Genomic DNA, 27,117 nt, shown 5'->3' on the forward strand with positions numbered 1-27,117 from the left:
TAACACTACAGCACAGTTCAGTAGGTGAAGACAAATTAAAAGTAGATATGCAAACTAAAAAATAGAAACTGCTAAAAAAAATTATGATAAGAGATTTGCAAGTACATAAATTCTCCAAGATAATTTTTAATCTAAATAATAATCCATTGTTCATGCTGAAATATGAAAGACACTAACCTTGATGGTAATAGGTGAATAACTTCATGTAACTCAACTTTATGAATTCAAATGGAAACAGATTTATATAATTTCTTGTTGAAATAAGGAGAACGTAAAATACTACATAACTACAGCCATAATAAAGAATTATATATTATTTTTATACCTGTACTCCCAGTATCTTCTATGCTACTGCCAATGCTAGTATAATGCTCCAGTTTTGCCATGAGTTCTAATTCTAATTGTTGTAGATTATGGTTTTTTATAGCACTTTCAACGTCTTCAGTGAATTGAATTTGTTCTGCCAAGGAAAGAATCTTTGGAAGAGAAAGTTCAAATTATATTTTATAAATACAGTAGATATAAAAAGCCAACCAGTTTTTCAATTCATTTCCAATTTCTTATTATATCACATTTTAAATATTTTATTGTATCTTTTTTAAACAAAGCTATACATTTGCTATGCTCTTAAGAACAAATACAGGCATCTTAAAACCCGACCAAATTTAGGGAAAACTTGCAACGTAAACCAATATAGCAAGTCCCTCAGCTGTTCTGAAGCATGTAGAAGCAAAATTTCTAAGTCTCTTCTTCCATTAAATGATCATGGGATTAAAAACACCATGGACATGCTGAGCCCATACCAAACAGCACCTCTCAATTGTTGTGTCACTGATCTGCTCCTACACTATTTTGCATTCTGGTTCCCCACACTCCACTTTTATTCTAACTACTTCACAATCACTGTAAGAGGATTGTACGAGCTATGAATGTCCAATCAAACTTAGAACTGAAAAGACCTGTTAACAAAAATTCCCCCAATTATGCCAATCTGATGATTGTAACCGTAACTACATTCTGGGGGAGGGACAGAGGAATCAGCAGTCCTGTGAATGTCTGACAGACAGGATCATTGCCCAAAGGGCCTACGACAAGAAGTGATCACAAAAAACGACATGGGGCTTAAGCAGGGTCACCTTCAGCACTGTCCATGTCAGCAAGGATGTGCTTACAGGGCACCATTATGGAGAAATCCCACAGGAGCTCAGTGCAGTGCCTGAACAGTAGTGCACACAGTATGGGGAATAAACATGATATGAATTAGAGATGTGTGTGTGGTTGCAGGGCTCCAATCTTGTTGGGATCATGAAGATGTGGTGTGGCTACTCCCATGGCTGGAGTCTTGCAATCAAGTGGTACAGGCTCTTTAGGAAGGACAGGCAGGGAATATGAGGAGTGGGAGTTGCCCTTTACATAAGGGAGCAGCTGGAGTGCATGGAACACTAAATGGCCCTGCTTGAGCAGGAAGCTGGACCATATGACCTCTAGAGGTCCCTTCCCATCACAACTACTCTGTGGTTCTGTGCAATGCTCTCTGCTACTAGTTAAAATCCATAAAAGAATTTCATAGTCACTACTATTTCTGCTTATATAGCTAAGCTTCAGAAACTCTATTTTCATCAGATTCAGAAAGGGCTTTTTAATGTTACTAAGTCTTAGCAGCCCTGTGTGTAACATTCAGTGCCAACTAAGGTCAAGATTTACATCAAATTCAACAAATAGATGAATGCTAGATCAGGTGCCATGTAAAAAAATTGAATATTTCAAATGTTTACAAAGGAATTATAACACATTTTTTAAGGATTTCTCTACACAATAAATGAGCAGAATGGTTTTGTTTGGAGTTACTTTCTTTCAAATCCAAATGTATACTTCTCTATGAGACTACAAAAAAAATAATTTATTTAGTAAATCTAAGACTACACAGTTGGCATTACTGGATCAACTACTACCTGGGAAGGAAAGAGCGATGGATCAATTGAACCTTGTGATTTTTTTCCAGCATCAACACAGTCAATTAACATCTTTTTCAGGGTCTCCTTCATCTCCAAAGCCAAATTATTTAGCCACACCTGAACAAAGACATGAAAAAAATCTCAAAAATTACAAGTTAATTCCTCAAAGGTGCTTGAACCGGACTGGGGTGTGATTTTCTTACCTCCACATCATTTGACAGAATGACTTTATTTCTAAGTGGCACAGTTTCTCCTTCTACAGACTTCATAGCAATTATGTGTTTAAATTCTTCATCAAAGCTCACACTATTAATGCCTATTAATCAGAAATAATCAATAAAGTTATACATTGTTAGAGTCAAACATTAATTCCTTAGTGTCTAGCCATGGAAAGAGACGGTAAAAAAGTCTGTGACAGATTATTTAGGTCTGAAAAAGCTATTTCTAAACAAGTACATTTCACAAATGAACATTACCAGCAAAAAGTTTCTTAAGATGAGACTGGATAACCAGAGGATTCATAGACTGTCCTAAAATTTCTAATAAGTCATCATCTCCAACAAAATAGAATCTTGGGAATGCTGAGCGCTTTTCCTATATAAAAACAAAATACATCAGTTTTGTGGATTTAAATTAAAATTTACTGGCTTTCTTTATAAAAAACCATATTAATGTTTGCTGTACCTCCAAAAACTCATTCAAAGATTTCTGACATCTCTGAAGCTGGTCAAGTATGGTAATTAAGGTATTTTTTATTCCTGGCCGGGCATTCAGTGATGTTATCCTATTGTCATTCTTGATATCTGATATAATGGATCTTGACAGAACAAAAAAAGGAGTAATTCATAAAACCATTAGCATTTTAATCTAAATATGATATATAAGTAGTTTTGTAAATAAAAATTAACACACAGGCAAATCATATAAACAGCTGATATGTAAGTCAGTTTTCAGTATTAACAATGAAACATTTCAGAATTTACAACAACGTCACTCCAACGTAATTTAAAAACAAGTGTTTCTTGCTAAAATTTCTCTACCCAAACCCAAGAAAATGCAATTCTTGACTTTAATTTCCTTGTAGGTCATTTTAACTCAAACCAAGATAGATAATGGTAAGTATCTTTCCATATTTCCAAAATCTACACCTTTTTCATCTTTTGACTTGTTTGAAACACACAACCATCTGTTTCTCCCAAAAGTCTATCTCTGTACCTTCTTAGTGAACAAAGTGCTTGTCTTCAACAGGTTCTTGAAAAAATAATTTTATCATCTCTGCTTCTACTGACAAGACTAATCTTGTGTTTGCCTGTCTTGTTCACAATCTTTGACATTTCACATGACTCCTTCCTTCACAAGTACCCCATTAAATGAAAACTTTATTCAGATCTATGTCACCGTCACACATACGTATCTACTCAATTCCTGTTGTTGACTTGCCTCACCATACATATGCCAATTATTCCATATATTTTTGCCATGAAGAATGTTCTAGATGACACATGTCAAAGATACTATAAAAAAGTAAGTCTCATTCCATAACACTAACCTAAAGTCTTCATCAACTCTGTTAAACCGAGCCTGTTCTTTGGGTAGAGCTCCACGACCAAATATCGGTTCCAAATAGACCCACTTCCTCTGAATTTGGTTTAAATTCTGCAGATACTCATCCAAGTCAGCCAGCTTTTTTTCCCAGATAGACACTTTATCTTCAAAACCTTTGTAATATGGGGAGTCCTTAAGAGACTGTAGAAGACAGCGATGATCTCCAACTTGGTTGACTATGTCCTTCCAGTCTTTAATAAGCCTGATCATCTTGCCTTGGCTATCTTCATAATCTGTTAACATAAAGACAGCTCCAACTCCCCAGAGTTCAAGTTCACGTAATGCTTCTCTGATTGTGATTTCACCTTGGGCTCGACAATTCAAATCCTATTTAAAAGCATAAAACTCATATGAAACTACAGAGCTTGCAATAAACTTTCCATTCAAAAATATAATGCAAATTCTATGTATATAGTAGTAAAGATATACACACACAGAACAACATAATCACATAAAATAAACCACTAAAAAACTATAGTTCCTTTATCTGAAATCATTCATACCTTAAGTTCCATTGCTTTTTCCATAATAGCATCTGTCACTTTTAATAAATCTCCAAATAACAAGCCCTCAAGTGTAGTGCCTCGGGGAAGACCCAGAAGACGAAAGAGATCCAGCCAATGGTCTGGAGAAAGATGTTCTCCTCTCACATACTTCAAGAGTGGAATTACCATCTATAAAAAAATGGACATGATAATCCATCTACTCTTTATGAAAATTACATTTGTTTGATTACAGAGTGGCATGTTATTCAAACAAAATAAAAATTTAAATTCTTAAACTGAGGTACATTTTTATTTTCAATTCCTGGATTTAAAGTTTAGGAGTATAATTCTGAGGAAAACTTGCTGCTAAACATGTGTCTATGTAAGCGCTAATGACCCTTCTGTTTACTCCAAGGAACAAAAAGATTCTCAAAAGTAAGTGAAATGTTCAAAACAGTGTCAGAAGATATTTTGTTAAATTTCAATTGATTTTAAGAACTGAACCACAAGCTATAGAATGAAATATATCACCCAGTAATACCTAAATATTTCTTGTTTCATAGGCCTTTCTGCAATTCATAGAATCACAGAATTGTAGAATGATTTTGGGTTGAAAGGTACCTTAAAAACCACCTCCTTCCAACCCCCCTGCTGTGGGCAGAGATGCCTTCCACTAGACCAGGTTGCTCAAAGCTCTCAAAATCTAGTCTTGAACACTTCTAGGGAAATCAGCATCTTACTTTATATTTGTCCACTTCTTTTTGCAACTTTACTGTCATTACAGTATGTTCTTCCATCTTCCTCATTTTGTCATGCCAGTTAAACAAAAATTCTTCAAATAGATATGTTTTACTCCTGCATGAAAATCAAATATAAAAAGGTCATAACCACACAGTACTACAACCACACATATGTCCATCAAAAATAAAGTAACAAAATCATACCTAAAAGTAATCCAGTCTTCTTTGGCTTTTTCCTGAAAACCTTGATAAAACTCTTCATACAGTGCCCAGACTTCTGCACAACTCTTAATATCTTGACTTACAACTTCTGACAATGAGAAGTCAGGCTCTTCCAATTTAAAATGATGGCATTCTTCACTGAATAAAAAGATCATTGTATTGTATATTACATTACTCCATTGTAAATTTATGGTTTGAGAAATGGTATCATATGGAAATAACCGTACTTTTTTAAGAAAAGTCATTGGCTTTACTGAAGAACATTGCTGCCAACCACAATTTCTTTACAGTCACCTTCTTGAAGAGAAATAATAAAGGAATATGAGGGATAACTCTCCTACACTCTCCCACACTCTTGTCCTATATTCACTATTACTTTCCATAAACTTTGAGTTATTTCTTATTTATGCAGAAAGTGAATTATTTTGTGTCCCCAAAAACCAAGCTTGGAAGAAAATAATTTTGAATTGTTTCTTTCTGCTAGGTAAAAAGAATATGCTAATTTTATTTACTATCATTTAAATGCCAAGGTAAGAATTTCAATAGCAAGCTTTATCCTCTCAAGATCTACAATAATGAGCTTACTGAAAGTAGGCACCCAGAACAAAAGTCCTTTCCTTTTGGACAGTGGTCTATCAAATAGGACACTCACTCAAGAAATATGAGATGAGCTTCTGCCCACTTAAGTTACAAAAGGATTGAGGTCCTTCCTGGACCACTATCACAAACCTTCTCTTAGTGATAATTTCAGAAGTCAGAATCAAGTTTTTAGTGTACAGACTTCCTTATGTGAAAGCTTAAGAGACTTCTCAAATTTTTCATTCAAAAAAACACTAGCAAAATTTAGCTTGATAAATTCGTGTTGTAAAGGACCTTTAAGAAATGTTAGTTTCAACACTGCCTGGCTTTGACAGCTTGTTGTGAAGCAAAGGCATGGTTGATTGCCTCAAAGCTTGCTGAGCCACAGGATGCGTCAGGCCATGGAAACCCTCTAGCTGCCAAGATAACGAGGCACCATTGTCCATCCTAGATCTCTGGCACCCAAATCTCAGGCCACTCAGAAGGTGCCCTCTCTGGGAACTGCTATAAACTCACCCTGCAACTCAAGGGGAGCTGACCAACCAGCACCTTGGCAAAGCTCTAAAAAAAAGGACCAGCGTCCAGAGTGAGGGTGTGCACCCACCACCAAAGACAGCTATGGATCATCAGAATGCGGCTGGACCTATGGTGGTGACTATCTCCTCTTCTATATGACTATGAATCATCTGAATCCATGGTGGTGACTATCCCTGCTCTGGCAAAACAAATCCTGCTAACTATCCCCCTTTCCTGTTTCTAACTTTCCTGTCGCCCCTTCTCTCCCCCTTGTGTGGCTAATAATAAAGTCTCACTTCCAAACAGTATTTTCACCTCATCTGTGTCTTAATTCACAATGGAGGAATCAATTGATCACTCCCAAGTCTTGTCAGACCGGGACATAGGTAAAATGAACAAAAGGGACCATGGAAACCTACTGAAAAGCATGTCATTTGATTTAAAAAAATTGAATTCCTTACATTATCTGATGTGATAAAAATTAGTTAGCTTTTTCTGAGATACTATTGCTGCAAAAGGTGCAAACATTAATGAATAAGATACTTAGGGAATTAAACATACATACATGAGCTTTTGTTTCACAGTTTCGAGTTCATCAAATTCTTGGGTTTTTTCCTTTACAATCTGAGCACTTTTCTCAAGCACAACCTGATCACCAGTTTCAATGACATCATCACTTGGCTTTAGCTGATCCCAGCGAGCTTTAAACTTTTCCAGGTCTTGAAGATATATATTGATACGTGAAATCACATTTCCTTTCATCATTTCAATCTGTAAAGCAAGAGTTAAAACTAAATTCCTTCAATGATTTGTATCTACAACTATGATCAAACTCTTCCAGTGTTACCTGTTCTGCAATCATAAGCTGGTGGCTTTCCATCATTAATTCAAATTTATCCCATGTAGCCCTTAGGTTACTGATAGTGTCCAAACCTGAACCAGCCACAGTTCGCAGAAGTTTGTTTTTGTCTTCAGCCTCTTGAAAAAGGAGAAAAATCTGAAATCAAAAAGATTAAAAATAAGTGTGCATGCAAAAATTCAGCAAACCCTGTTTAGCCATTTAGATAAGCAAATACATATGAATCAGCAACTGCGTATGCACAAATAATACACATATACAGATGCTTACAGAATAACATTAAAATATTGGAAAAACAATATATGATGTATTTAGAGAAATTCTAAATCTTCATCCTGAGATGAGATAAACAGAAGTGAATATTTATGATGAAACAGCTAAGTACTTCCTTACATATTGCAGAGATTGACTCAGTCAGATTGAAGAACAGCAGCAGAGGAACAGAAATCAGTAAATATGTATATATATGGGTGCTGGTTTTGGCTGGAATACAGTCAATAATTTTCATAGCAGCTGGCATGGGGCTGTGTTTTGGACTTGTGATGAAAAATGATGTCGACAGCACAGGGATGTTTTCCTTACTGCTGAGAAGTGCTTGCACAGAGTCTAGGCCTTTTCTGATCCTCACCACATCCCACTAGCAAGCTGACTGAGTGTGCACAAGGAGTTGGGAGGTGATACAGCTGGACAGCTGACCCCAACTGGCCAAAGGGACATCCCATACCATATGGCATCATGCTCAGCAGAGAAAGCTGGTGGAAGAAGAAGGAAGGGAGGGGTGTTCTGAGTAACTGCATCTGTCTTCCCAAGTAACCATTACAGATGATGGGGCCCTGCTCTCCTGGAGATGGCTGAACACCTGCCTGCCCAGGGGAAGTGATGAATTAACTTCTTGTTTTGCTTTGTCTGTGTGCGGCTTTTGCTTTACCTATTAAACTGCCTTTATCTCAACCATGAGGCACATCCACGCAGAGTTATTCCATGCCATACAATATTCCCCTTTACTTCAAATAAATAGAAACTATACTCATATAAAAGAGCACCTTTTTTTTCACTTGATACTATGGGGAAAAAAATCCTTCTTTTATCCCTACAAATTAAGAGCCAACAAGATCTAAAAAAAACCCCAAAACTCTTTTAAACTATGTAATTCAGAAGAATCATCTGAGATAAACATATACAGTTCTACTCATTTACCAAAATGTCCTGCTATGCATGTTTTCCTTTAAAAATTAAGAAGAGACAACAAGTACTAATAATAAGAAGCAATTCCTCTCAACTTCAAAAAATTCTCCCAGAGTCCCTATAAAATGTAAATAATTGTACCCAACCTAACCCAGTCTCTACTGAGTAAGCAGCCAAACAGCTAATCTGTATCAATAATAAAGATTAAGCTAAAATTAGATGTCTGTATATGGACTTGTTAAGCAGGCATCTAAAACTCCATTATCACCAAGTAAGATTGTTGAAACCAAGGTCTTGGACACCTAATGACAGAGGTTTTCAGCACCACTTGAGATCTCCTACTCTATCCCATTTGCCCCAGAAGTTATGGGGCTTCCAATATGTTCTGGTTCTTACCTACCAGCCCTGTGTGAAGCTCTGATATGCCAAGGGCATCCCCAAAACGGTAGACATCTACGTATTGAGCACTTACTGGAGGTAAGAAATCAATTCAAGAGGATCAGCCACAAAGTGCCTATCCCAGAGAGAAATTAATTTCTCCACATTGCAGCTGACGATACCACTGGAACTTGGTGCAGTTCCTCACAACTACCTGTTTCAGGCCATCTGAGATGCCCTAGGGCACTTCCCTGGTCTCCAGTTGCAACTACATAAAGGTAGAGGCCTCCCAGAACTTCTCTGTTATGTCCATCAGCCTTGCGTGGATGTTGCAAACGCATTTCAGTAACTCTAGAAGTGCCCTTGTGGGCAATTGAACCAGACTTCTGTTGAGTGTATTAACAGCACACACATTGCAGACACTTGGGCATACACACCTAAACTGAGATGCACTCACTTAGAACTGAATCCTTCAATGGATAAATATTGTCCGCTTGGGAAGAGTTAATATAGGTTTTGCAGAATTCCACAACTTCGTAGAACCAGAGCTCTTTAAAGGCATCAGTAAGGGTATAGATGAAAGAAAATTACATTATGTATTCCAACTGAGTTTCAAAAAAGCTTTTAATGCAAACCCTCACCAAAGGCACTTAGGGAAATCTTGACAGAGGAACAAAGGTTCTTGTGCAGGTAATTGATTGGGTAAAGAGAAAATGGCTAGTTTCTGCAACAGAAAAAGGTCACCCATGGAGTTCTGTAGGTACCTGTGCTGGACTGCTCAAGGTATTAAAGAGCTGGAAAAGGAGACCAACCTGTGAGATAGTTACTGACAGTACTGTTATTCCAGGCATTAAAATAGTTCACCTGTGAAATACTGCAGAATGAACTAAGAAGAAACAGTGACTGATAATACCAGTGACAAGCAAAATTAAAATAGATAACCATGAAGCGACATATATGAGAAAAAATAAATTTCAAATGCACAATTTGAGTTCAGGCTTCAGCACTTCAGGCTTGATATCTTGGGATTATGACAGCTAGTTTTATAAAAACGCCAGCTTAATCTAAGCAGTTGGAAGCAAATCAAGTGTTAGGAGTCACTTACCAAAAGGCAACAAGGATGATCAAAGTTATGACTGGGTTTATGCATAAGAAAAGATGAGATAAACTAACACTCTTCAATCTAGAAAAAAGATGGCTGATACAGGTCACAAGAAAGTAGAATACAATCATGTGTCATGAAAAGAAGAACAGGAACTGATTGGTTCATATCTCTTACAATATAAAACATAAGCGGTATGAAGTTAACAGATGGCAAGTGAAAAATAAATAAATAAAAGGAGAGATCATTCATGTCATGGGTAATGGATCTACACTTTACCAGAGTATAGTCTGGATGCCAAACGTGTATTTGCTTTCAAGAGAAGATGAGGTAAGGCTGTGGAAGAGAAATCCATTGCATGTTACAATATGCTCAGGACCCACATAAAAATTAAAAGCTCTGGTTGGAGTTTAGAAGTATGGAAACATTTCAAGCACACTACCCTGATTTTATATTTTCTCTTAGGCAAGCTACTGTACTGCTGGAGACAAATTAGTGGGTTACATGGACTACTGCCCTGACTCTATATAGCCACTGCATGGTCTATACTAGCTATATTAAGTGTAAGTTTCTATACTAGAAAGCAATTACATTTTTTACAGCTGTTGTTCTGGACATGATAAAATAGTATCTTACCCCTTCTTTTTGTTCACGTAGGTTCAAATACTTTAAATTGTCTTCTGCTATTTCCTCTACAGTCTGGGGCCTAATCACTAATGTTTCCATGGCATCATTGAGAAACGAAGAAACATCACCTAGGTGAGCTACATAAAGGTGGAAAACAAAGATATCACGGAGAAAATATTTGCAGTTATAAATATCCAACTCAGACAAATGTACTGTGATACAACATTGTCATAAGATACCATACACTATGCAAAGTATTTGCTTTAAAAATTGCAGACTCCAATCTTATACGCTGCCTCAACAAAAATTGCACATTTGTGTATCCACATAGCTTTCATAATGTAATACATTGCATTTAGTGTAAGATTTAGACCATGATCAGAGTCCCTTCTGAGTATTAAACATAAATGCGTAAGACATTTATTTACACATTCAAAACCTGTATAGGTCTTTTGTGGAGTAAATGAAGAAAAACAGATGTTAAAATTGCTTTGGGGTTCTTTCAGTTTTAGTTGATTTTTTTGCTTTGGTTTGGTTTGGTTCTTTTAAAGAAGATAACTAAAGTCACTTTGCTTTACATATTGAAAAGATTCACAAACAAAAACTTGATTAAGCTACAATGCTGCATTTTCCTACCAAGACAGATCTTTTTTTTGGTACAAGGGAAGGAAGTGTACAGTTCCAGGGACTAATCCATCTTCCAGGAAACAATTCATCTTTCAGGCTATGTAAAGAATTCACTTTCTGCACACTCCCTGTTCTGTTTTTCCCATGCACAAAGCACTGTTATTGCTAATCATCTACGTCTTATTCTAACTTGTCTTACAGTTCCAGTTATAGATATACCACCCAAAAACAGGGAAAAGTTTTGCATTCTTTAACATTCTGTGTTTGACAATCTGACAAGTAACAGTATGGAATAAGGCTAGCTTATTTAAGACTCTTCATGAAGTATTTCAATTTTTGAAAGAAAAATCTGATAATATTTTTAATTACAACATTTCATGATGCCTCCCCAAACAGCTCAGAAATTTTCCTGCTTAAAATATCAAATAAATTTTCCTCTCTGAAATGACAAAGAAATTTCCCTTCAGATAAAATAAACAAGCAAAGTAACGTTCATATGTATTCTTTTGCATCTGGAACAGATGTGGCCAAAACAAGTGAATGGAAAAGATACACATGGACATCAAAGGGTCTTAGGTTAGGCCTGCAGTGAAAAAGTAGTAACAGATTGCTTTCTCTGCACTGTCATTTCTGCAGCTCAGAGTGCCTGAGAGTAAAATATTTCTTAAAAGGACTACATTAACACAAATGTCCCCAAGTACAACAGAAACACAAAAAATGCCAAACTATCCACTACAGTTCTTTACCTTGAATAGATTTTCTCAAAGAAATGACGAGAACATCATACAACTTCTGGATGAAATCATCGATTACAGTTTTCACAGGGTTGCAATTAACAGTTAAACAATCTATCCTGATGGTGCTTCAAGAAAAAAGATTAAAAGATAGCAAATATTCAGTAGCATACTTACATATCAGGATCTCTTAAGATCTATACCCATCTATAGCTTACCCTGGTTTTGTAGCCTAATAAAGTATTTCCTTCGTAATTCTACAAATAAAAGTCACAGCTTATTGGGAAAATAACTCATAATATTGAAATATTTATAAAACACTCAAAAGAAAAACACTTTTATTATTTGTATATTCATGTCTTTAAATCTTTAATTTCCATGACACTTTACTTAACCCAACCTTCAATAGTCCTACGAGAACAGAAGGAAAGCCATAATGAGTCATTTCAAGGCCCCATATGTAATATCTCACACTGGCCATAAATAGATGCCAAAAGAACACTAAAGGAAAGGTTTGCCTTATTTGATACCTTCCCGAGTATCCTCCACCAAGACCACTATTTTCAACTCATGGCACTTCTTAGCCACATGTTGCTTCTGCCTATATCACACATCAGCCAATTGTCCTTCTATTCACCTCAGTCTGTCCATGAACTCAAAGAAATATTTATTACTCAGAATATCACTTATCCAACAAGTTCTAACAGTCCATCCTCCAGCATGTAATGTTCACCTCTGAACATGATTTCTTCACTCTGAACATGATTCCTACCAGCTTCACTTGAGAACTTTCTCCAGCATGTAATGTTCACCTCTTTTTCTTCACTCTGAACACGATTCCTACCAGCTTCACTTGAGAACTTTAACCATACAGTACAATAAGTTCCATATCAATATATGTAAGAATAAAAGCCTACACTAGCATATTTTAAACTGAAAGTTTTAAGAGATAATCAAATGTTTCAGTACAGGAATTATTTCATATATAAGCACTTACTAAGTCTGTTCCCAGCTGCCATATGTACTTCACATGTACAGTACTTAGCTAAAAGATCTGATAATATCATCATGTTTTGTAATATTTTAGAATCAGCTCTGAATTTTGAGGGGTTTTTCCATCATATCAAAGGAAATCATTACAACTTTTCAGAGAAGGTTACACAGATAAAAGAGAGTAAGTGCCTAAAAATAAAACTAAGAAAATTAAAAACTAAACATTTAAAAAGTATATCAATATTTTAAAAACACTTGAAATGCTACCTATATTTCCACATAAAAAGAAAATTTGTATTTTACTAATATCTTTAAATTATCTGACAGAATACGCTATTCAAACAAAATAACAGAGTTACACTATACCTTGGAAGACGTTCTGCTTCTTTCCCTCTCACTTTTAATGCCTTGAAGTTTTTTTCCCAGTCCTGTTTGCTAGAAAGATGTGTCGTCACCAAAGGTTCTATATCTACTTGGCCAATTACGATCCATTCCTTTACAGCATCATTTTTGATTTCATGGAAAAGAAATATTTTCCAGACTAAGAAAATTGTTTCTCAATAATATTAAAATACATTAATAATGTTTCCAAGCTACATTCTCATTAACTTTCAATTGCTCCTTCAATGACATACCAATTCTTTTAGCACAAAAATCAGGAGGTACAAAACATATTCAAAAACTTAAGGATAATAAAAACAGCAAGACTGAAAAGACAACTAAAATACAGAGGCTTCAAGGGGAACTGTACATATACTTCACGTTAGGCATGTGCTTAAGTGGTCAGCTTCACATGGATGGACTTACTAAGCTTCTGCTTATATGCCTTGCAGAAAAGGACAATAATGCACATGTAAATGCTCAGTACTTCTAGAACATCTGAAGCATAAAATGATACAAATCTAAACAAAAAAAAAAAAAAACATGAGTCAGCCAAATACTGAAAATACCTTGAATTGATTAGAAACATCTGACAGTCTTCTGAACAAATCCTCTGCTTTACTGAAAGCAGTCAGGAATCCATTTGCGTTTCTCTCAGTCATAACAGTGAATATAGACTCATCTTCTACTTCACTAACTCCCCTAAACTGATTTGGAATGGAGATGAATCTCTTCATTTCCCTATAATATCGAGCCCGTACTTCTTCAAAAGGAGGTCTGAATTGCAACCGGCCTTGCCTAAAAAGTGAAACAAATCATAGAAAAACTAGTGTCTTAGAATCATAAAATCAACTGCATTGGGAAAGACCTCAAAGATGCAAGTAATGCAATCTGAAAATGAATACTTTCTTATAAGAGAAAAAAACCAAAATCTTACTTGAATGTTAGATCAATATTTATCTCTGGTAAATTCTCATTGAGTGCTTCTAAGCCCATTTGATACTGATGCTCCAGAGCTTTGTAAAGCTGATGATTCCAGTGTTGCCTCCAAGCTTTCATATCACTCGATTTGAAACCCTAAAATTTAACAATTTTATTTTTATTTTCCTTTTAGTTTATTCTTCAAACCATAATTATAGCCTGAAACTCTGCATAGTACAATGACTGAAGACCAGGATCTTGCTAAAATTCCATGAAGGATCACACCACTGGAACAGACTCCCCAGGATAATGGTCACAGCACCCAGACTTTAAGAGTTTAAGCACCATCTGGACACCATACTAAAATCATATGGTTTGCCTTTATGTAGTCCTGTGAGGAGCAGGAGTTGGGCTTGATGGCCTTTGTGGGTCCCTTCTAACTCAAGATATTCTTTGATTATGTGACCAGTTTGAATATTAAGAAGATCTAAAGTTACTGAATTTATTTCAAATTAATATAGGAATAAAAAAACCATATCCAAATCAAACCAGTCTCTATGAAAGTTCAGCATAAGAACTTCACTGAGGGTCACCACCCATTGGTTTACTACGAGACTGTTCAAGGTTATTCTAAAATGCACAGGACTCTGCTAGAAATAAGATAAAGAGTTAGCAGAATGGGAGATTTAAACCTGTATTACACCTTTTATTTTCTTATCAAATGTAAGCTACCTTTTAAATAGTACTTCCAAAAATTCTTGTGTGTTTCCACAGATCAATGTTAACTAATCAGTAGACATAAGATTTTACCTCAAAGAATTCAGATTTTCATTGGAACCTGCTACATTGCACTGTAAGAACGTGTAAAGCCGTACCATACACTCGAGACTGTAAATGGTCACTTGCAAGTAATCCAGGGATTTTCAAAAGAGCAACACAAGCTATAAAATAAATTAGAAACTTCTTCCATCTTAACAGGTTCTCTTATTTAACTCAATAGAGATTTTCAGACAGGGCCTTGGAGGTAGCCCAGGGTTGCTGCAGGAAGCTACATAGTTAAGGTCTGCCCTACAACTGTTCCAACACAAAGGTTCCAGAGATTAAGAAAATCTGAAATTGTCTCAATTAAGCATTAAGACAATTTTAAATAGGGTCTTTTAAGATATATGTAAAATCTTAATGACAACAGCAATAAGACTATATCATCTTCTAATTTTTGGATGGTGAAAACAAGATACATTTGGTTAAATTTTATCACTTCTAGTCAAAAATTTCAAAAAAGTGACTGAATACAGTTAATTTTCCATCTAAAAATATTCTGTAACACCAAAACAATTTTCAAACTGATCTAACAAAATATAGATTATTTTCACAAAATATACCTAGCTCAAGATAAAAACCTAAAAACTAAATTTCAAAAGAAATTATAAACTACAAACTGAATCAATGCACTTATTTATTATTCATATTATCTTGAGAATTGAAAACAATATTGTAAATAAAATACCATAAAAATACTACATTTATTTTACTGGCAAACACCAACTAAAATAATCTGGATGCATTAGAAAGACAAAGAACAACATATCCATCTAAGAATATAGTCCTTTGACTGTTGAAGGCTACGGGAAAAAATTAAACTGACTTGAATGATAACTCAAAATATCTTAGGCAATAGTAATATCACTTAATTACTTTGATAATATGATATTATTAATCAAAATCTTTCCAATCTTACTCAATGATCTTAAGGGTCTTTCCCAGCCTAAATGATTTTGTGATTCCACTCTCAAAGCTGACAGCTGGTAAGTGAACAACTAGAAACATAGTTTTTTCATTATTCGTCAGAAATGCATTTTAATTTTAAATTTTATAGGTGTGTTCTGTTCTGTCTGGGGATCACATATATCTGTACCAATTTCTGTGGTTCACTTTGCATCAACAGCTTAGACACAACGCTCTACATGATCTAAGGTTTTCCCATTTCTTCGACTAACACTTGTCATTGACCAAATGTTCTTCTCCCATTACTCGTATGACACAAAAAAGATTATCCTCATCCTCCTCATCTGAGATTTTAGCTCATGTCTGGCATCAACTAATACACAGCTGGTTTTCCTGAGCCAGCTAGTAACTCCTTAATCAAAACTAATTCAATCATGCTTGAGTCTTAAACCTTGATTACTTTTAAAAAGTCAAATGTTCACAGTTTGCTATATGATAATGAAAACCTGCCTGAGACTTGAGGCTGGCAAAACCAGTTCTCAGCTCCTGGAGTCCATCTTTCCAACGTTGCTGCTGCCGAAGTAGATCAATATTCATAAGCGATATAACCTGTAAAAAGAATTTTAAAGAGTAATAAACATACTTATCACCACATGAATGAAAGAGAGGGTAAGGTAAGCTATAAGAGACATGATTCCAATTTCATCTGGAAAATATACCTTTTCAATGAAGTTTGTGTGCCACTTTCTTAGCTTTCTGTTTTCAGTGGAAAGTCGTTCAGCAGCAGCTTGGAGTTTTTGGATATAAGCTTCCAGTTCTCTGGGATTATCCCATGTTATTTGAGCTTTTCCTCCAGGACCAGATTTTGAATGCTTTAAAAACATACAAACTTCATAAAATTTAATGACAAACACAGTCTACCAGCTAGCATACAGGAAGTGATAATATGAGAAAGTTTTTTACTCCTAGTGAAAAATGGAGGATCTCCCTTTCCCTGTTTCACTAGACACATAATAATCTGGCAAATCACAGACATGTAGGCATAGCATTACAGCTACATCAATGCACTGGGGAAGGATTAATGTGGATTCTTAACAGAGTTTGAAATAAATTCACTGACATTGAGACTTCTGCCCCATAAACATAAGCAGACAGCTTAAGATGAGAGGACACCTTAAACTCCTCTCTTTCTCTTTGTTCTGCAAAAGACAAAACCAAAAATATGACACTAACTATTGTTAATCAACTTCACATGTTTATCATGAAAGTGTTGGGGTTTTTTTAATTACAATGTAAAACTCCACTGACTCATAAGCAGCTTTGGGGAGTTTCATTTCTCTGGGAGTTTTACAGACCCTGGTGATTTCATGCATTTTGCCAAGTAGAAAGTATCTGAAGTTCCACAGCTAGACCTATTCCTAAGAGATGCAGGGCAGAAATCACATTAAATAGGAGAGTATGCTGTGGCTTTGAACACTTCTTCACCACCACCACCTCAGGATCTGGACACTAAAAGAATCCGTGGCATAATCTGCAGCCAGCCCAAGGAAAATTTAAGAGACAGTTCGGGGCCTTTTTCCAGGACACTGTTGAACCTACAGTTTGGCTTGCAGTCTCCACCATTTTCCATGAACTAATGCCAACATCCCTTCTACTCTCAGCCCCACTCTTACAATCTGGCTTGCAAAATGGTTCTCAGGAGTGAGTTTCTAATAATTTCTGTAATGCTTGATCTGGAGGCATTATTCTCTTGCTCAAGACAGAGCTTAAGGGCATGTTACAATTCATCAACCAGTCTCACACTGTAAGAGTGTTGGAAAAGGCTGAAGTGCTTGAAACTGATCAAAACCAGTAAAATGAAATTCATGACAGACATACTTCTCCAGACATTATATAATAGAGATACATTGTTTAAAAAATGTAGACTGTAGTAGTGTTCTTATTGTCCCTTCAAAGCAGAAAAACTAAAATAAATAAAGTCCTCCAAATTGATCCAAATTCCTTAAAAGAATCTAAAGCTTCTTTAAGGATAGTGAACTTCCTAGCAGTTACCAAAAAAAATCACTACTCTCCCAACAACTGTTTCATGTCTGAACACCAATTCACTGTAACAAACTGCATGTATAAGTTAATAATCAGGTAAATCCACAGATTCTTTGTTCTTAATCTAAACCAGAAACTACCTGCTTTTCAACTGCCCTAAACATGAATCAGAGATATTAAGGAGAATTACGAAATCCAGAGAGACTTAATAACAGAAAAAAGTTAAAACATTCCTTAATACTAATTTATCTCCATAAAAAGGATAAATAAACCAAAATAATATTATTTAGAACTATAAAAACAGGAATTACCTCACTAACTAAAAATAATTCCTGAGAGAGCTTATTACACTTAATATTGAAGGTCAAAAGGAGTAAGCAGTTGTCTAAATGACAGTATTTTGTAAAAAATACCCACTGATTTCAATAAATGCTAATTAAACAGATGGCACTGATTGTGTAGAAAAGCTGCAGTTAAAAAGTCCAGCAATAAACACAGAAAAATATGCACAGATACCACTGAAATCAAAATACAAAGAGAGGGGAATTCCTTCACCTTAATTATATGTTCAAATGCTAGAGCAGACTGTAACATCATTGGCTTCTGGCTCTCAATCATTTGTTGATCAATAGAATTATAAAAATGTGCCACCTGTAAAAATGGAGAGACTATATTTACAAGAACAGATAAACATATTTGTATGTCAATAAGTGTAATGCAGGACATTTCTGAAAGTACTGCCTAATCAATACAATTAAGAAATGAGAACTACACTAGTAAAGTGCTTACAAAAATAAAGTATATACACAACGCTAATGTGATCCTATCTTCTTCTAGTGATGAATTCTAATAGGAAAAAAACCTGCTACTTACACATCTGAGGTGACTACACATCACGTTAAGTGAAATAGGTTCGGTCTCTGATTTGTTCTAAGCAGATCAGATCCACTATTTTATGCAAATGTAAGCATCTAGTGCCATTTCAGAGGCTTTCAAGTATCCATGACATTCACCAGGACATGACACAAGACCTAAAAACATCTGTTTACTTCCACATTAACAGCTGGAGTAAGAGAGATACCCTACAACTTGGTTTAGTTGTCCACACATAGACTTCTAATGCCTTTTGAGATGACGAATGTTTCCACTTGGGCACCTGTCAATGATCCACATGCATGGGTATCTTGCAGGTCTTATGTTATCTCTGCCTTAGTGGTAGGGGTATCTCAGATATCAGTGACACCTCATGTGAAATTGAATTGAAATATAAGCCAAATAAAGACTTATGTAGCATTGAGTGCAATCAAAAAAATACATGACATGCCCCCCCAAAAAAGCCCCACACATATTTCCATGAAATTACTTACTGATTTATTTCCAGTTTGAAATTAGCAATAGTGAGGACAAGCTGCTTAATTTTATGACATTTTCCTTCAGTAACAACTACACTAAAACCAGGAGACAAATTACTTGTCTATTTTTGTATATTCATACAGTAACTTCATATGGCTTTGATACCATAATTCAAAAGAAGACACATTCTGAAATTGTAAAGCATTTCTTTATTTCTGTTTTCTTTTATGGACTTAGCTATTTGTTGAAAAAAACTAGTTGCTTTCATACAGAGAAGCACAGCAAAAAGCTTAACCACAAAGACAGAAAAGACAGCACTGTAGGAAAGTTCTACAACAAAGTTGGGAATTCAGAACAGGAAGATATCATGGCAGTTAACCTTGTACCTGTTTGAGGATGACTGCTTGCTTGCAGAACTTTCGTGCAGTGTTTGCAACATGCTGTATTTTAGCTGGTATAGCAAAACCAAGCGCTGATAGCTGACGAACTTCTCTTAGGAGAGTCACCAAACGATCTGAATAAAGTATGTTTAATGTTCCAGAAACGTGATCCAACTCCATTACAGGGCTATGAGCTTGGATACTGAACCAAAATCAAATTAAACATATTACTGAATATAATTTGATATTTAACTTTTCATAGGTGCATATTACCAGAATATAACAAAGTAAAGCAACCTAAAAAGCTTGACGTCATTCTGTTATGTTTTTCTACATTTACTAACATTTTCATTTACTCAGAAATTAACCTTTCATTTAATTCAAAGCCAATGAAGACAAGAGAAAATTAACAATGTCTATTGGTTTCACTTGCAAAGTTTTTCTGGCATGTGACAATAGTCAACATATAGCACACAGTTAAACAATATTTATCAAATACACTGCACCCATCACACTCTCTCAAGCAGGCACTTCATACCCCCAGTCTTCAGCACTGCAAAGGGGAAAAAATTTCCCTGAGAGAATCAATCCAAGAACCAGGACTTGGATCAGTGGTATTTTGGAATATGCAACCAGATGCTAGTAAGAACATCAGCCTATCTTCAGATTTTACTCCAAATTTTTTTCTAATTTAGTAATGCTTCTGCCACCATCCTTCAAGGATTCTTTCATAAAAACCTCAGCTTTACTTATGTCTTCATTTTTTTATCTTTTTCTAGTTCCCATAGCCATTGCATTCCCCTTTGCATTGAGCTACCTCTTTTCCTTTTAATTAATCACTTCATATTTTTTTCAATCTCCCAATAGCAAAATGTTACAGTCCTACTAAATTAGATGACTATGCAGATATTGGAGTGCAGAATCTGCTTATGTGTCATACTTAAGTGTTTTTCCTAAAATGGAAGTTTTCACATAATATCAATTCCTGTATCCTCTGAAATTGTGGACAAACTCTTTTCAAAGGAAGCTTGCAACACTCAGAGATGCAGACAGAAGGTATGTGCCCAATCAACTAAAACAAAAATTGTTAAAATATATTTTAATATCCCATTTAAAAATTCCACTGTTTTGGGGAGCACAATTCATAGTTTAAATTTATTTGCTTTCCCTTCTTTTATCTGCCCTATTTAGACTGCAAAATTTCTTGTGAATGACAACTCATTTGTTACTTTACATGTGTCATCTGTTTATCACAGCCATACTCTAATCTCATCTGGTTTCTAGACATTATCACTGTACGGATTCCAATGTTAACCAGTAGAAACAACAAGCAAACCAAACGCGTTTCATTCCAGGTGCTAACAGAAACTGCAGGATCAGTTATTAACATTGTCCCGTGTACTTCACCCTACCAACCAAGACTGGAGGGATGATGAAATAATAGTGAAGTTTTCTATTTTGTTTCTCCATTCATTTTCAATTCTGTCCATTTCTCTTACTGCCTTTGTCAAGTTCTAATGAATTACACCATACTACACATTTCATTATTTAATAAACATTATTTAAACAAGAATGTATTTACCAAAGTCCTGACTTGGGATTTGATAGTTCTGACTGGATATTCCTAGACCAATCATCAAATTGTTCTTGTTCATATACTTTTAAGTGCTGCAGAAAAGAATCTGCACTTTGATGAAAAGTTTGAAATCCAGGTAAATCAGACAGAAGAGCCTCTGACATCTTTATAGCATCATCCACCTTAAACACAATCACAAAGTAGAGTAGCTTAACTTCCCAATCACCACAATAAAAATCAGTAGTACAAAACATTCAAGTAGGATTCAAAACCTGATTGAGAAAAAAAAAAGAAGTAAATCCTGAATTATGTCCCAGATGTTAAATTTCTCATTTCAATAAACTAGGTCTGAATAAGTTGTCCACCACCAGTGTCTACCACTACTGAGATATCCCAGAGTATCCCACCTGGTCTATAGTTAATTCCCCATTAGGGGATAATCTCCCATGAGTCTTCTGTTGTATCTATAAGGTCCACGACAATACTCAAAGGTATTTCAAATGGTATTTCACATCCACATGTGGACAAATGAATCAAAATCCTAGTCAATACAATCAGTGAAGATTTTAGAGCAATTTGAAAGTTTAGCACAACCTATAGAAGACATACAAGTGACACACATCAGCTGAACTGCTCTCTAGGTCTTTAGCAGACTAAGCGCAGAAGAAATGAACTTGAGCTGCTGCTGCTGCTCTCTCTGCAGGAGATACAAGAAAGTAACGCCTTTAATACTTCCAACCTTTGTCAGGTTCAGCTGAAATGGGCCCTTGAGATTGCTGCAAATCACAGGTGAATTGCCAAAAAACTGAGCCAATAATATTGGGCTAATAGTTATTCTGGGGTAAGTAACTTCTAATCCCGTTCACGTCTATAGTTATTGCAGATGGTACTTATGTTCATAAAAACATTTTGCTTTTCCCTGGTCAATGCTTTCCAAAACAGATTTTCCAACTAAAGTGTAAATACAGACTAACAAAAACAACATAAGTTAAAAGAGAGTCATATACGTTTTAAAAGCAATCTGTTGTAAGAGAACACAGAATTATTGTACATTTTTACTATAGCCTCTAGCAAATTCCCTGGCAGGCACAAACTCAAAATGCACTACCAAGAAACCCCTTTGATTTCAAGGGGACACTACACAGGTTAATAATAACAAGTGAAAATTAGGATGTCAGAATCTGGTTACCTGTGTGTCTTCAATACAGTTTTAAAATGCAAGCTGGAGGGTAAAATTTAACAAAAACTCCTCCTCTCTGAATTTTTGTTGTTGGTTTGGTGTTTTATTTTTTTAAAAAAAAAAGTCATAAAAGCAGGCAGTTCAGTTTATTACAAAAATACTATCTTATGGGTCTGCTAATAAAATTCAACTTCGCAAGCAGCACCACTGATAAGGAACCTCAATTATATAACTCTTGGGAAGTCCACATTTTTTCTGTGGGGGATTACTCACGAAAATCTCAAACACCAAGGTTTACACTCTGTGATAATACTGTGTCTAAACAGTAAAGGAATCTGTTACCTTCAGCTCCAGCTGCCGAACCCATACAATGTTATTGACAACTTCAGAAAGGTTCTTGCCTGACAGTGGTCCAGAAACATCACCAGGAACTCCATGGCAACGAGTTTCAAAGTCTGTCTGATAGTCTAACACAAGCAAAATATCCATTAGACCAGAAACCTGACAGAACAGCCTTAGATCATTATTGTAGTTTTAAAAATATACTAGGGATACTGACATAATTCTATACAAAAATTATGAATTCTAATATTTGTAAAGAATCCTAATGCAATTAAATACTTTTAAATACATTTTTACCTTTGACATAATCTTGCAGTCCTGCGAGCAATGTTTCCCTTTCAATAAGCAATTCTTTGCTTATATTTGGATGCTTTATCAGTTCCTTATGTTTCTGAAATATTTGAAGAAGCTGGAATATGAAGTTTTTAAAAAGTTATCCCTTTCTCCTGAAAAAAATTAAACATATTCTGACACTACTCATTATTCTGTTAATTAGTAGTGCTATTTTTTGGCTCTAAGTACTTATTCCCATGCTCTAAATTGACTTCTTAAGAACTCAATAACTTGACCTTCTGGAAAGTTTTCAGACTACAAAAATGCCCATACCTGCTGAGGACTGTCCTGAATCTCTGAAATAAATTTCTTCAATTTGCTTGCTATTTTTTGTTCTGCTGGTGCAATAATTCTTTCATACTGAGCAACTGCTGCTTTCCATAGTGGCTGGAGACAATGAGTTCAACATGTTAGTTTAGGACTACACATATACATCACATTAAGCCACGGAAGAAGGTAAATAAACTAAAAATAAGCATTATACCTCTGTGTAAGGATTATAATGTACAGGATTTAAGCCAGCAAAAGGTTCAAACACTTGAGCAAGACGTAAAGAATTTTGCTCTCCAGCTGGCAAAAATAATCTAAGTTTTTCATGCAGTGTTCTAACAGTTAGCACCTGTAAGAGAAAAAAATATTGTATACATCCAGCGTATTTTTACGTAAAACTTACATTTAAAAGCAAAAAGCACAAGAGAAAAAAATATTGTATATATCCAGCGTATTTTTACATAAAACTTACATTTAAAAGCAAAAAGCACAAGCAGCACAGCCCATCCCTCCCCTTTTTACATGAACCTTTTGAACGGATCAGGCAAATACAGATTATGGACTTCCAGCTGACTCTGAAATACTTTAAATCTTATAATTACCTTTTTTTACTTAAAGCAATGTCGTTTAATTCTGTGCCTAATTAAACTGACGCGTATAATTCAAATCTCTACCTCATCAAGACGTTCACCAAGTTTGGCCAGCAGTTCAGGGAAATATTTCTCATTTTTCCATGGGTGTAGAGTATAACGTTGCCACAGTTGTCCAGTGAGGTATTCACAAGCTGACACCCACTGCTCACAAATCAAGATGCCAGCCTTTAGATTTTCTTTAACACTGTGAAAAGCATCCTCCCACAAATTCAAAGCTGCTAATTTTCTCTGAACATATCTACCTAATGAGCCACCTAGAAGACAAAAGTGTATACAAATCAAGATGTCATGCTTGTTTAAAATAATTCCTTTAAAGGCTATGCCACATTCCAATCACATCTGAAAAAAAAAACCAAAAAACCAGTGTCTTGATTTCAAACCACACTGTGAAAAGCATCCTCCCACAAATTCAAAGCTGCTAATTTTCTCTGAACATATCTACCTAATGAGCCACCTAGAAGACAAAAGTGTATACAAATCAAGATGTCATGCTTGTTTAAAATAATTCCTTTAAAGGCTATGCCACATTCCAATCACATCTGAAAAAAAAAACCAAAAAACCAGTGTCTTGATTTCAAACCACTGCATCAAACGCCACATTCCAATCACATCTAAAAAAGAAAATCGAAAAACCAGTGTCTTGATTTCAAACCACACAAATGCATCAATAACTTGATTATTTTGTTTCAGATTCAATAAATTTCTTGAATATCTACAAGTTAAAACAGAGGTCATCCCAACACCAGAAGCAGATGGATTTGGATCCAAGTTAAAACAGAGGTCGTTCCAACACCAGAAGCAGATGGATTTGGATTTGCTGTCCTTACCAGCAGTAACAGCAGTATCTGGGTGACCTCAGCAATCCTTACACACACACACACGCACGCTTGGCAACAGCAGACAAACTCACTGTCTTACATGCCTGGCAACAGCAGACAAACTCACTGTCTTATGCCTGCCCCAATTATGGGGTTGCTGTCAGAAGAATGAGAAAAGCAACCTCTCTGCACAGATTATGGGGTTGTTGCCAGGAGAATGAGAAAAGCAACCTCTCTGCACATCCTGTTCACCTCCACATAGACCAAATCAACCTTAAAATTGGGGTTTATGTAAATAAATTTTCTCTTCTGACAGAAAGACAGGGAGTCAAACGGAAGCATGAAAAATCAAGTCCACAGGCTGAAAGGTTTCCAACTCCATCTTTTTCTTATCTATGATCTTGTGTGAAGGTATCTACCAGAACTGGCAGAATTACTGGATACTAGAAGGCAAATAATATTCCTGGATCATAATTACAAGAAAAAAACACCTTAATGCTGCGGGCTATTAGTGGTGCCTTTAGGAGGAAGAAGGTCTCTGCTCATTTTACTTTTTCTCAACTGCTCATTTAATAATGACTGCATAAAGGTTTACCTATTACATCCAAGAGATTATGCATGCGTGGCTGTGGATAAGGATCATGTTCTGTTTGTCTCCACACACCATCAAGAGTGTCCTTGGTCGTCTCCACCAAATCCACAACTTCAAATAATGAGAGAATATCCAAGTTGTAATAATCCTAGAAAAAAGACCCTTAAAATGATTCCTTTGTAACTCGTATTGTAATAAACATTTTATTTAATATATAAATAAACATTATACTTTTCTGAAGGTGGTAATTGGTATAGTTTCCTGGTGTTTATTGCTCTACAGAATATGTCATGATCCTCTCTAAAAATAAGCATTTTTGCAAGTCTATTCATGTGAAGAACGCACTGATACCTGACGCACTATGCAAGAAAGTGGTTTAAAGGTGCCAGAAAATTTGCACAATAACATTATTCCTGCCCTTTTTATACTCTCATGAGTCAACCTCTCGTTCACAAACTGTAGCATATTGTATTTCTACACCAGCTCTTAGTATTCCATGGCCAAATCTGCACCCTTGTCACTACAAACTACATGAATGTCATTTACATTTTTGCCTAAGAAAAAAACTAAATAGTTATATATTCATATATTTGAAAAGAATGTACATATACTGACATATATTTCATAGGAAGAGTGTTTCTTATTAAGCCTAGAAACATATCACTGATCAAACAAAAGAACACATACTTTTGCAATGTCCTCAAATAGGTCTTTAAAATGAGCAGCTCTCTCTTTACTACACCATTTACTTCCATGACGAGCACACTCTATCCAGAAATTAAATTCATCTGTTGGTGTAAGTATAGCTGCAAATAACAATGGAAAACATTTATGTGTGAAATAAATGAGTGGTTATAAAATATTTTCAGCCAGAACATACTTTCTAAAGCAATTTTTTACTATATGGTTAAGTAAATATCCTTCAACTTCTGCCTCTGACTAGGAGCAGTACAAAGGTCAACTCTGATCTCTTGGTATGACCATCACTAATTCCAGTCTATTAACCACAACCTGTTATATTTCAGACTGTGCAGTCACTGGGATAATGAAGCCTAAAAACTCAACTTACAAATAAATTATTTACTCCTAATTTAAAATTAACTATAAAAGACATAACTGCAAAACAAACCTCGCACATCATCTTCACTGAATTTCGTTCCTGTGTAATTAGGATCTGACCTTCTGAGAGCAGTACTCAAGCCAGCTTCGAGCTCACTTAAAAGTTTCTGGAGTTTGGGATCAAATGTTTTACTCCATCTCTCATCCTGCAACAAAAATTTCAGAAGTTGTGCCTCATGTGATAGAGCAATTACCATTGATCTTAAAAAAAGTTCACATTAAGCAACCAACAACATGGTGGGGGAAGGTAATAATTTGTTTTTCTTAAAGTCAAGAAAAAGCACGACATCCTTTTCACTTAACAATTAAGAATAATACTGCAGAAAACATTTTTTATCACAAAACCAAAAATCAGTTCTTGAGTTTATAAAGGCATTTTGAAAATGTGTTCAAAATCATTTGTTAATTAAATCTCTCAAGTTAAATAGATTTGGAATATACTTCTATAGCAGAATCTGGAAATTGCTAGAATCAAATATGAAAAGTTATTGTATTTTTCTAATTTTTTTTAACATCATCTCAAGAAATTTAAAATATTTCAGTGTTGAAACTCAGCTTGTTCAGTTTATGAAATACAGCCATGGTCAATGTTTTTGACAAAACAGTCTGAAAAGGAAATATATTCTTTGATGGAACAGAAGGAAAAGCCTCAGAATATTTTAAAAAAAGAAAAACTATTAAAAATGTAGCTGTACAAATTAATCTAGAGTCTTGTACACCTATATGCCACATATTAAAGCATCACAGTGTGCATGATACAGATCTATGCATTTCATGTAAAATCAGAGAATATCTAAAACAAGAAAAGGACTCAAGACTGGCAT

General features: G+C 35.3%; 1 protein-coding gene across 1 annotated transcript in view; it reads right to left on the minus strand.

Annotated features, from left to right (window-relative positions):
• The window catches only part of DYNC2H1 (dynein, cytoplasmic 2, heavy chain 1), a gene marked incomplete at its 5' end in the record, with an annotated part of 150,712 nt that overhangs the window by 123,120 nt on the left and 475 nt on the right, over positions 1–27,117 (minus strand). Inside the window, 29 exons of the mRNA XM_009072160.1 lie at positions 326–476; positions 1,953–2,072; positions 2,159–2,271; positions 2,432–2,549; positions 2,640–2,772; positions 3,505–3,887; positions 4,064–4,234; positions 4,786–4,900; positions 4,990–5,145; positions 6,668–6,873; positions 6,950–7,099; positions 10,263–10,390; positions 11,627–11,742; positions 12,974–13,101; positions 13,558–13,786; positions 13,926–14,065; positions 16,145–16,243; positions 16,354–16,506; positions 18,233–18,328; positions 19,417–19,612; positions 20,993–21,168; positions 22,509–22,633; positions 22,806–22,917; positions 23,115–23,228; positions 23,326–23,460; positions 23,786–24,018; positions 25,178–25,322; positions 25,862–25,980; positions 26,304–26,439. Of these exons, the coding sequence (XP_009070408.1) occupies positions 326–476; positions 1,953–2,072; positions 2,159–2,271; positions 2,432–2,549; positions 2,640–2,772; positions 3,505–3,887; positions 4,064–4,234; positions 4,786–4,900; positions 4,990–5,145; positions 6,668–6,873; positions 6,950–7,099; positions 10,263–10,390; positions 11,627–11,742; positions 12,974–13,101; positions 13,558–13,786; positions 13,926–14,065; positions 16,145–16,243; positions 16,354–16,506; positions 18,233–18,328; positions 19,417–19,612; positions 20,993–21,168; positions 22,509–22,633; positions 22,806–22,917; positions 23,115–23,228; positions 23,326–23,460; positions 23,786–24,018; positions 25,178–25,322; positions 25,862–25,980; positions 26,304–26,439 (4,396 nt within the window). The remainder of the gene's footprint in view (positions 1–325; positions 477–1,952; positions 2,073–2,158; positions 2,272–2,431; positions 2,550–2,639; positions 2,773–3,504; positions 3,888–4,063; positions 4,235–4,785; positions 4,901–4,989; positions 5,146–6,667; positions 6,874–6,949; positions 7,100–10,262; positions 10,391–11,626; positions 11,743–12,973; positions 13,102–13,557; positions 13,787–13,925; positions 14,066–16,144; positions 16,244–16,353; positions 16,507–18,232; positions 18,329–19,416; positions 19,613–20,992; positions 21,169–22,508; positions 22,634–22,805; positions 22,918–23,114; positions 23,229–23,325; positions 23,461–23,785; positions 24,019–25,177; positions 25,323–25,861; positions 25,981–26,303; positions 26,440–27,117) is intronic.

Source organism: Acanthisitta chloris, unplaced genomic scaffold (assembly GCF_000695815.1).
Source record: "Acanthisitta chloris isolate BGI_N310 unplaced genomic scaffold, ASM69581v1 scaffold7743, whole genome shotgun sequence".
In the NCBI taxonomy this organism is placed as follows: domain Eukaryota; kingdom Metazoa; phylum Chordata; class Aves; order Passeriformes; family Acanthisittidae; genus Acanthisitta; species Acanthisitta chloris.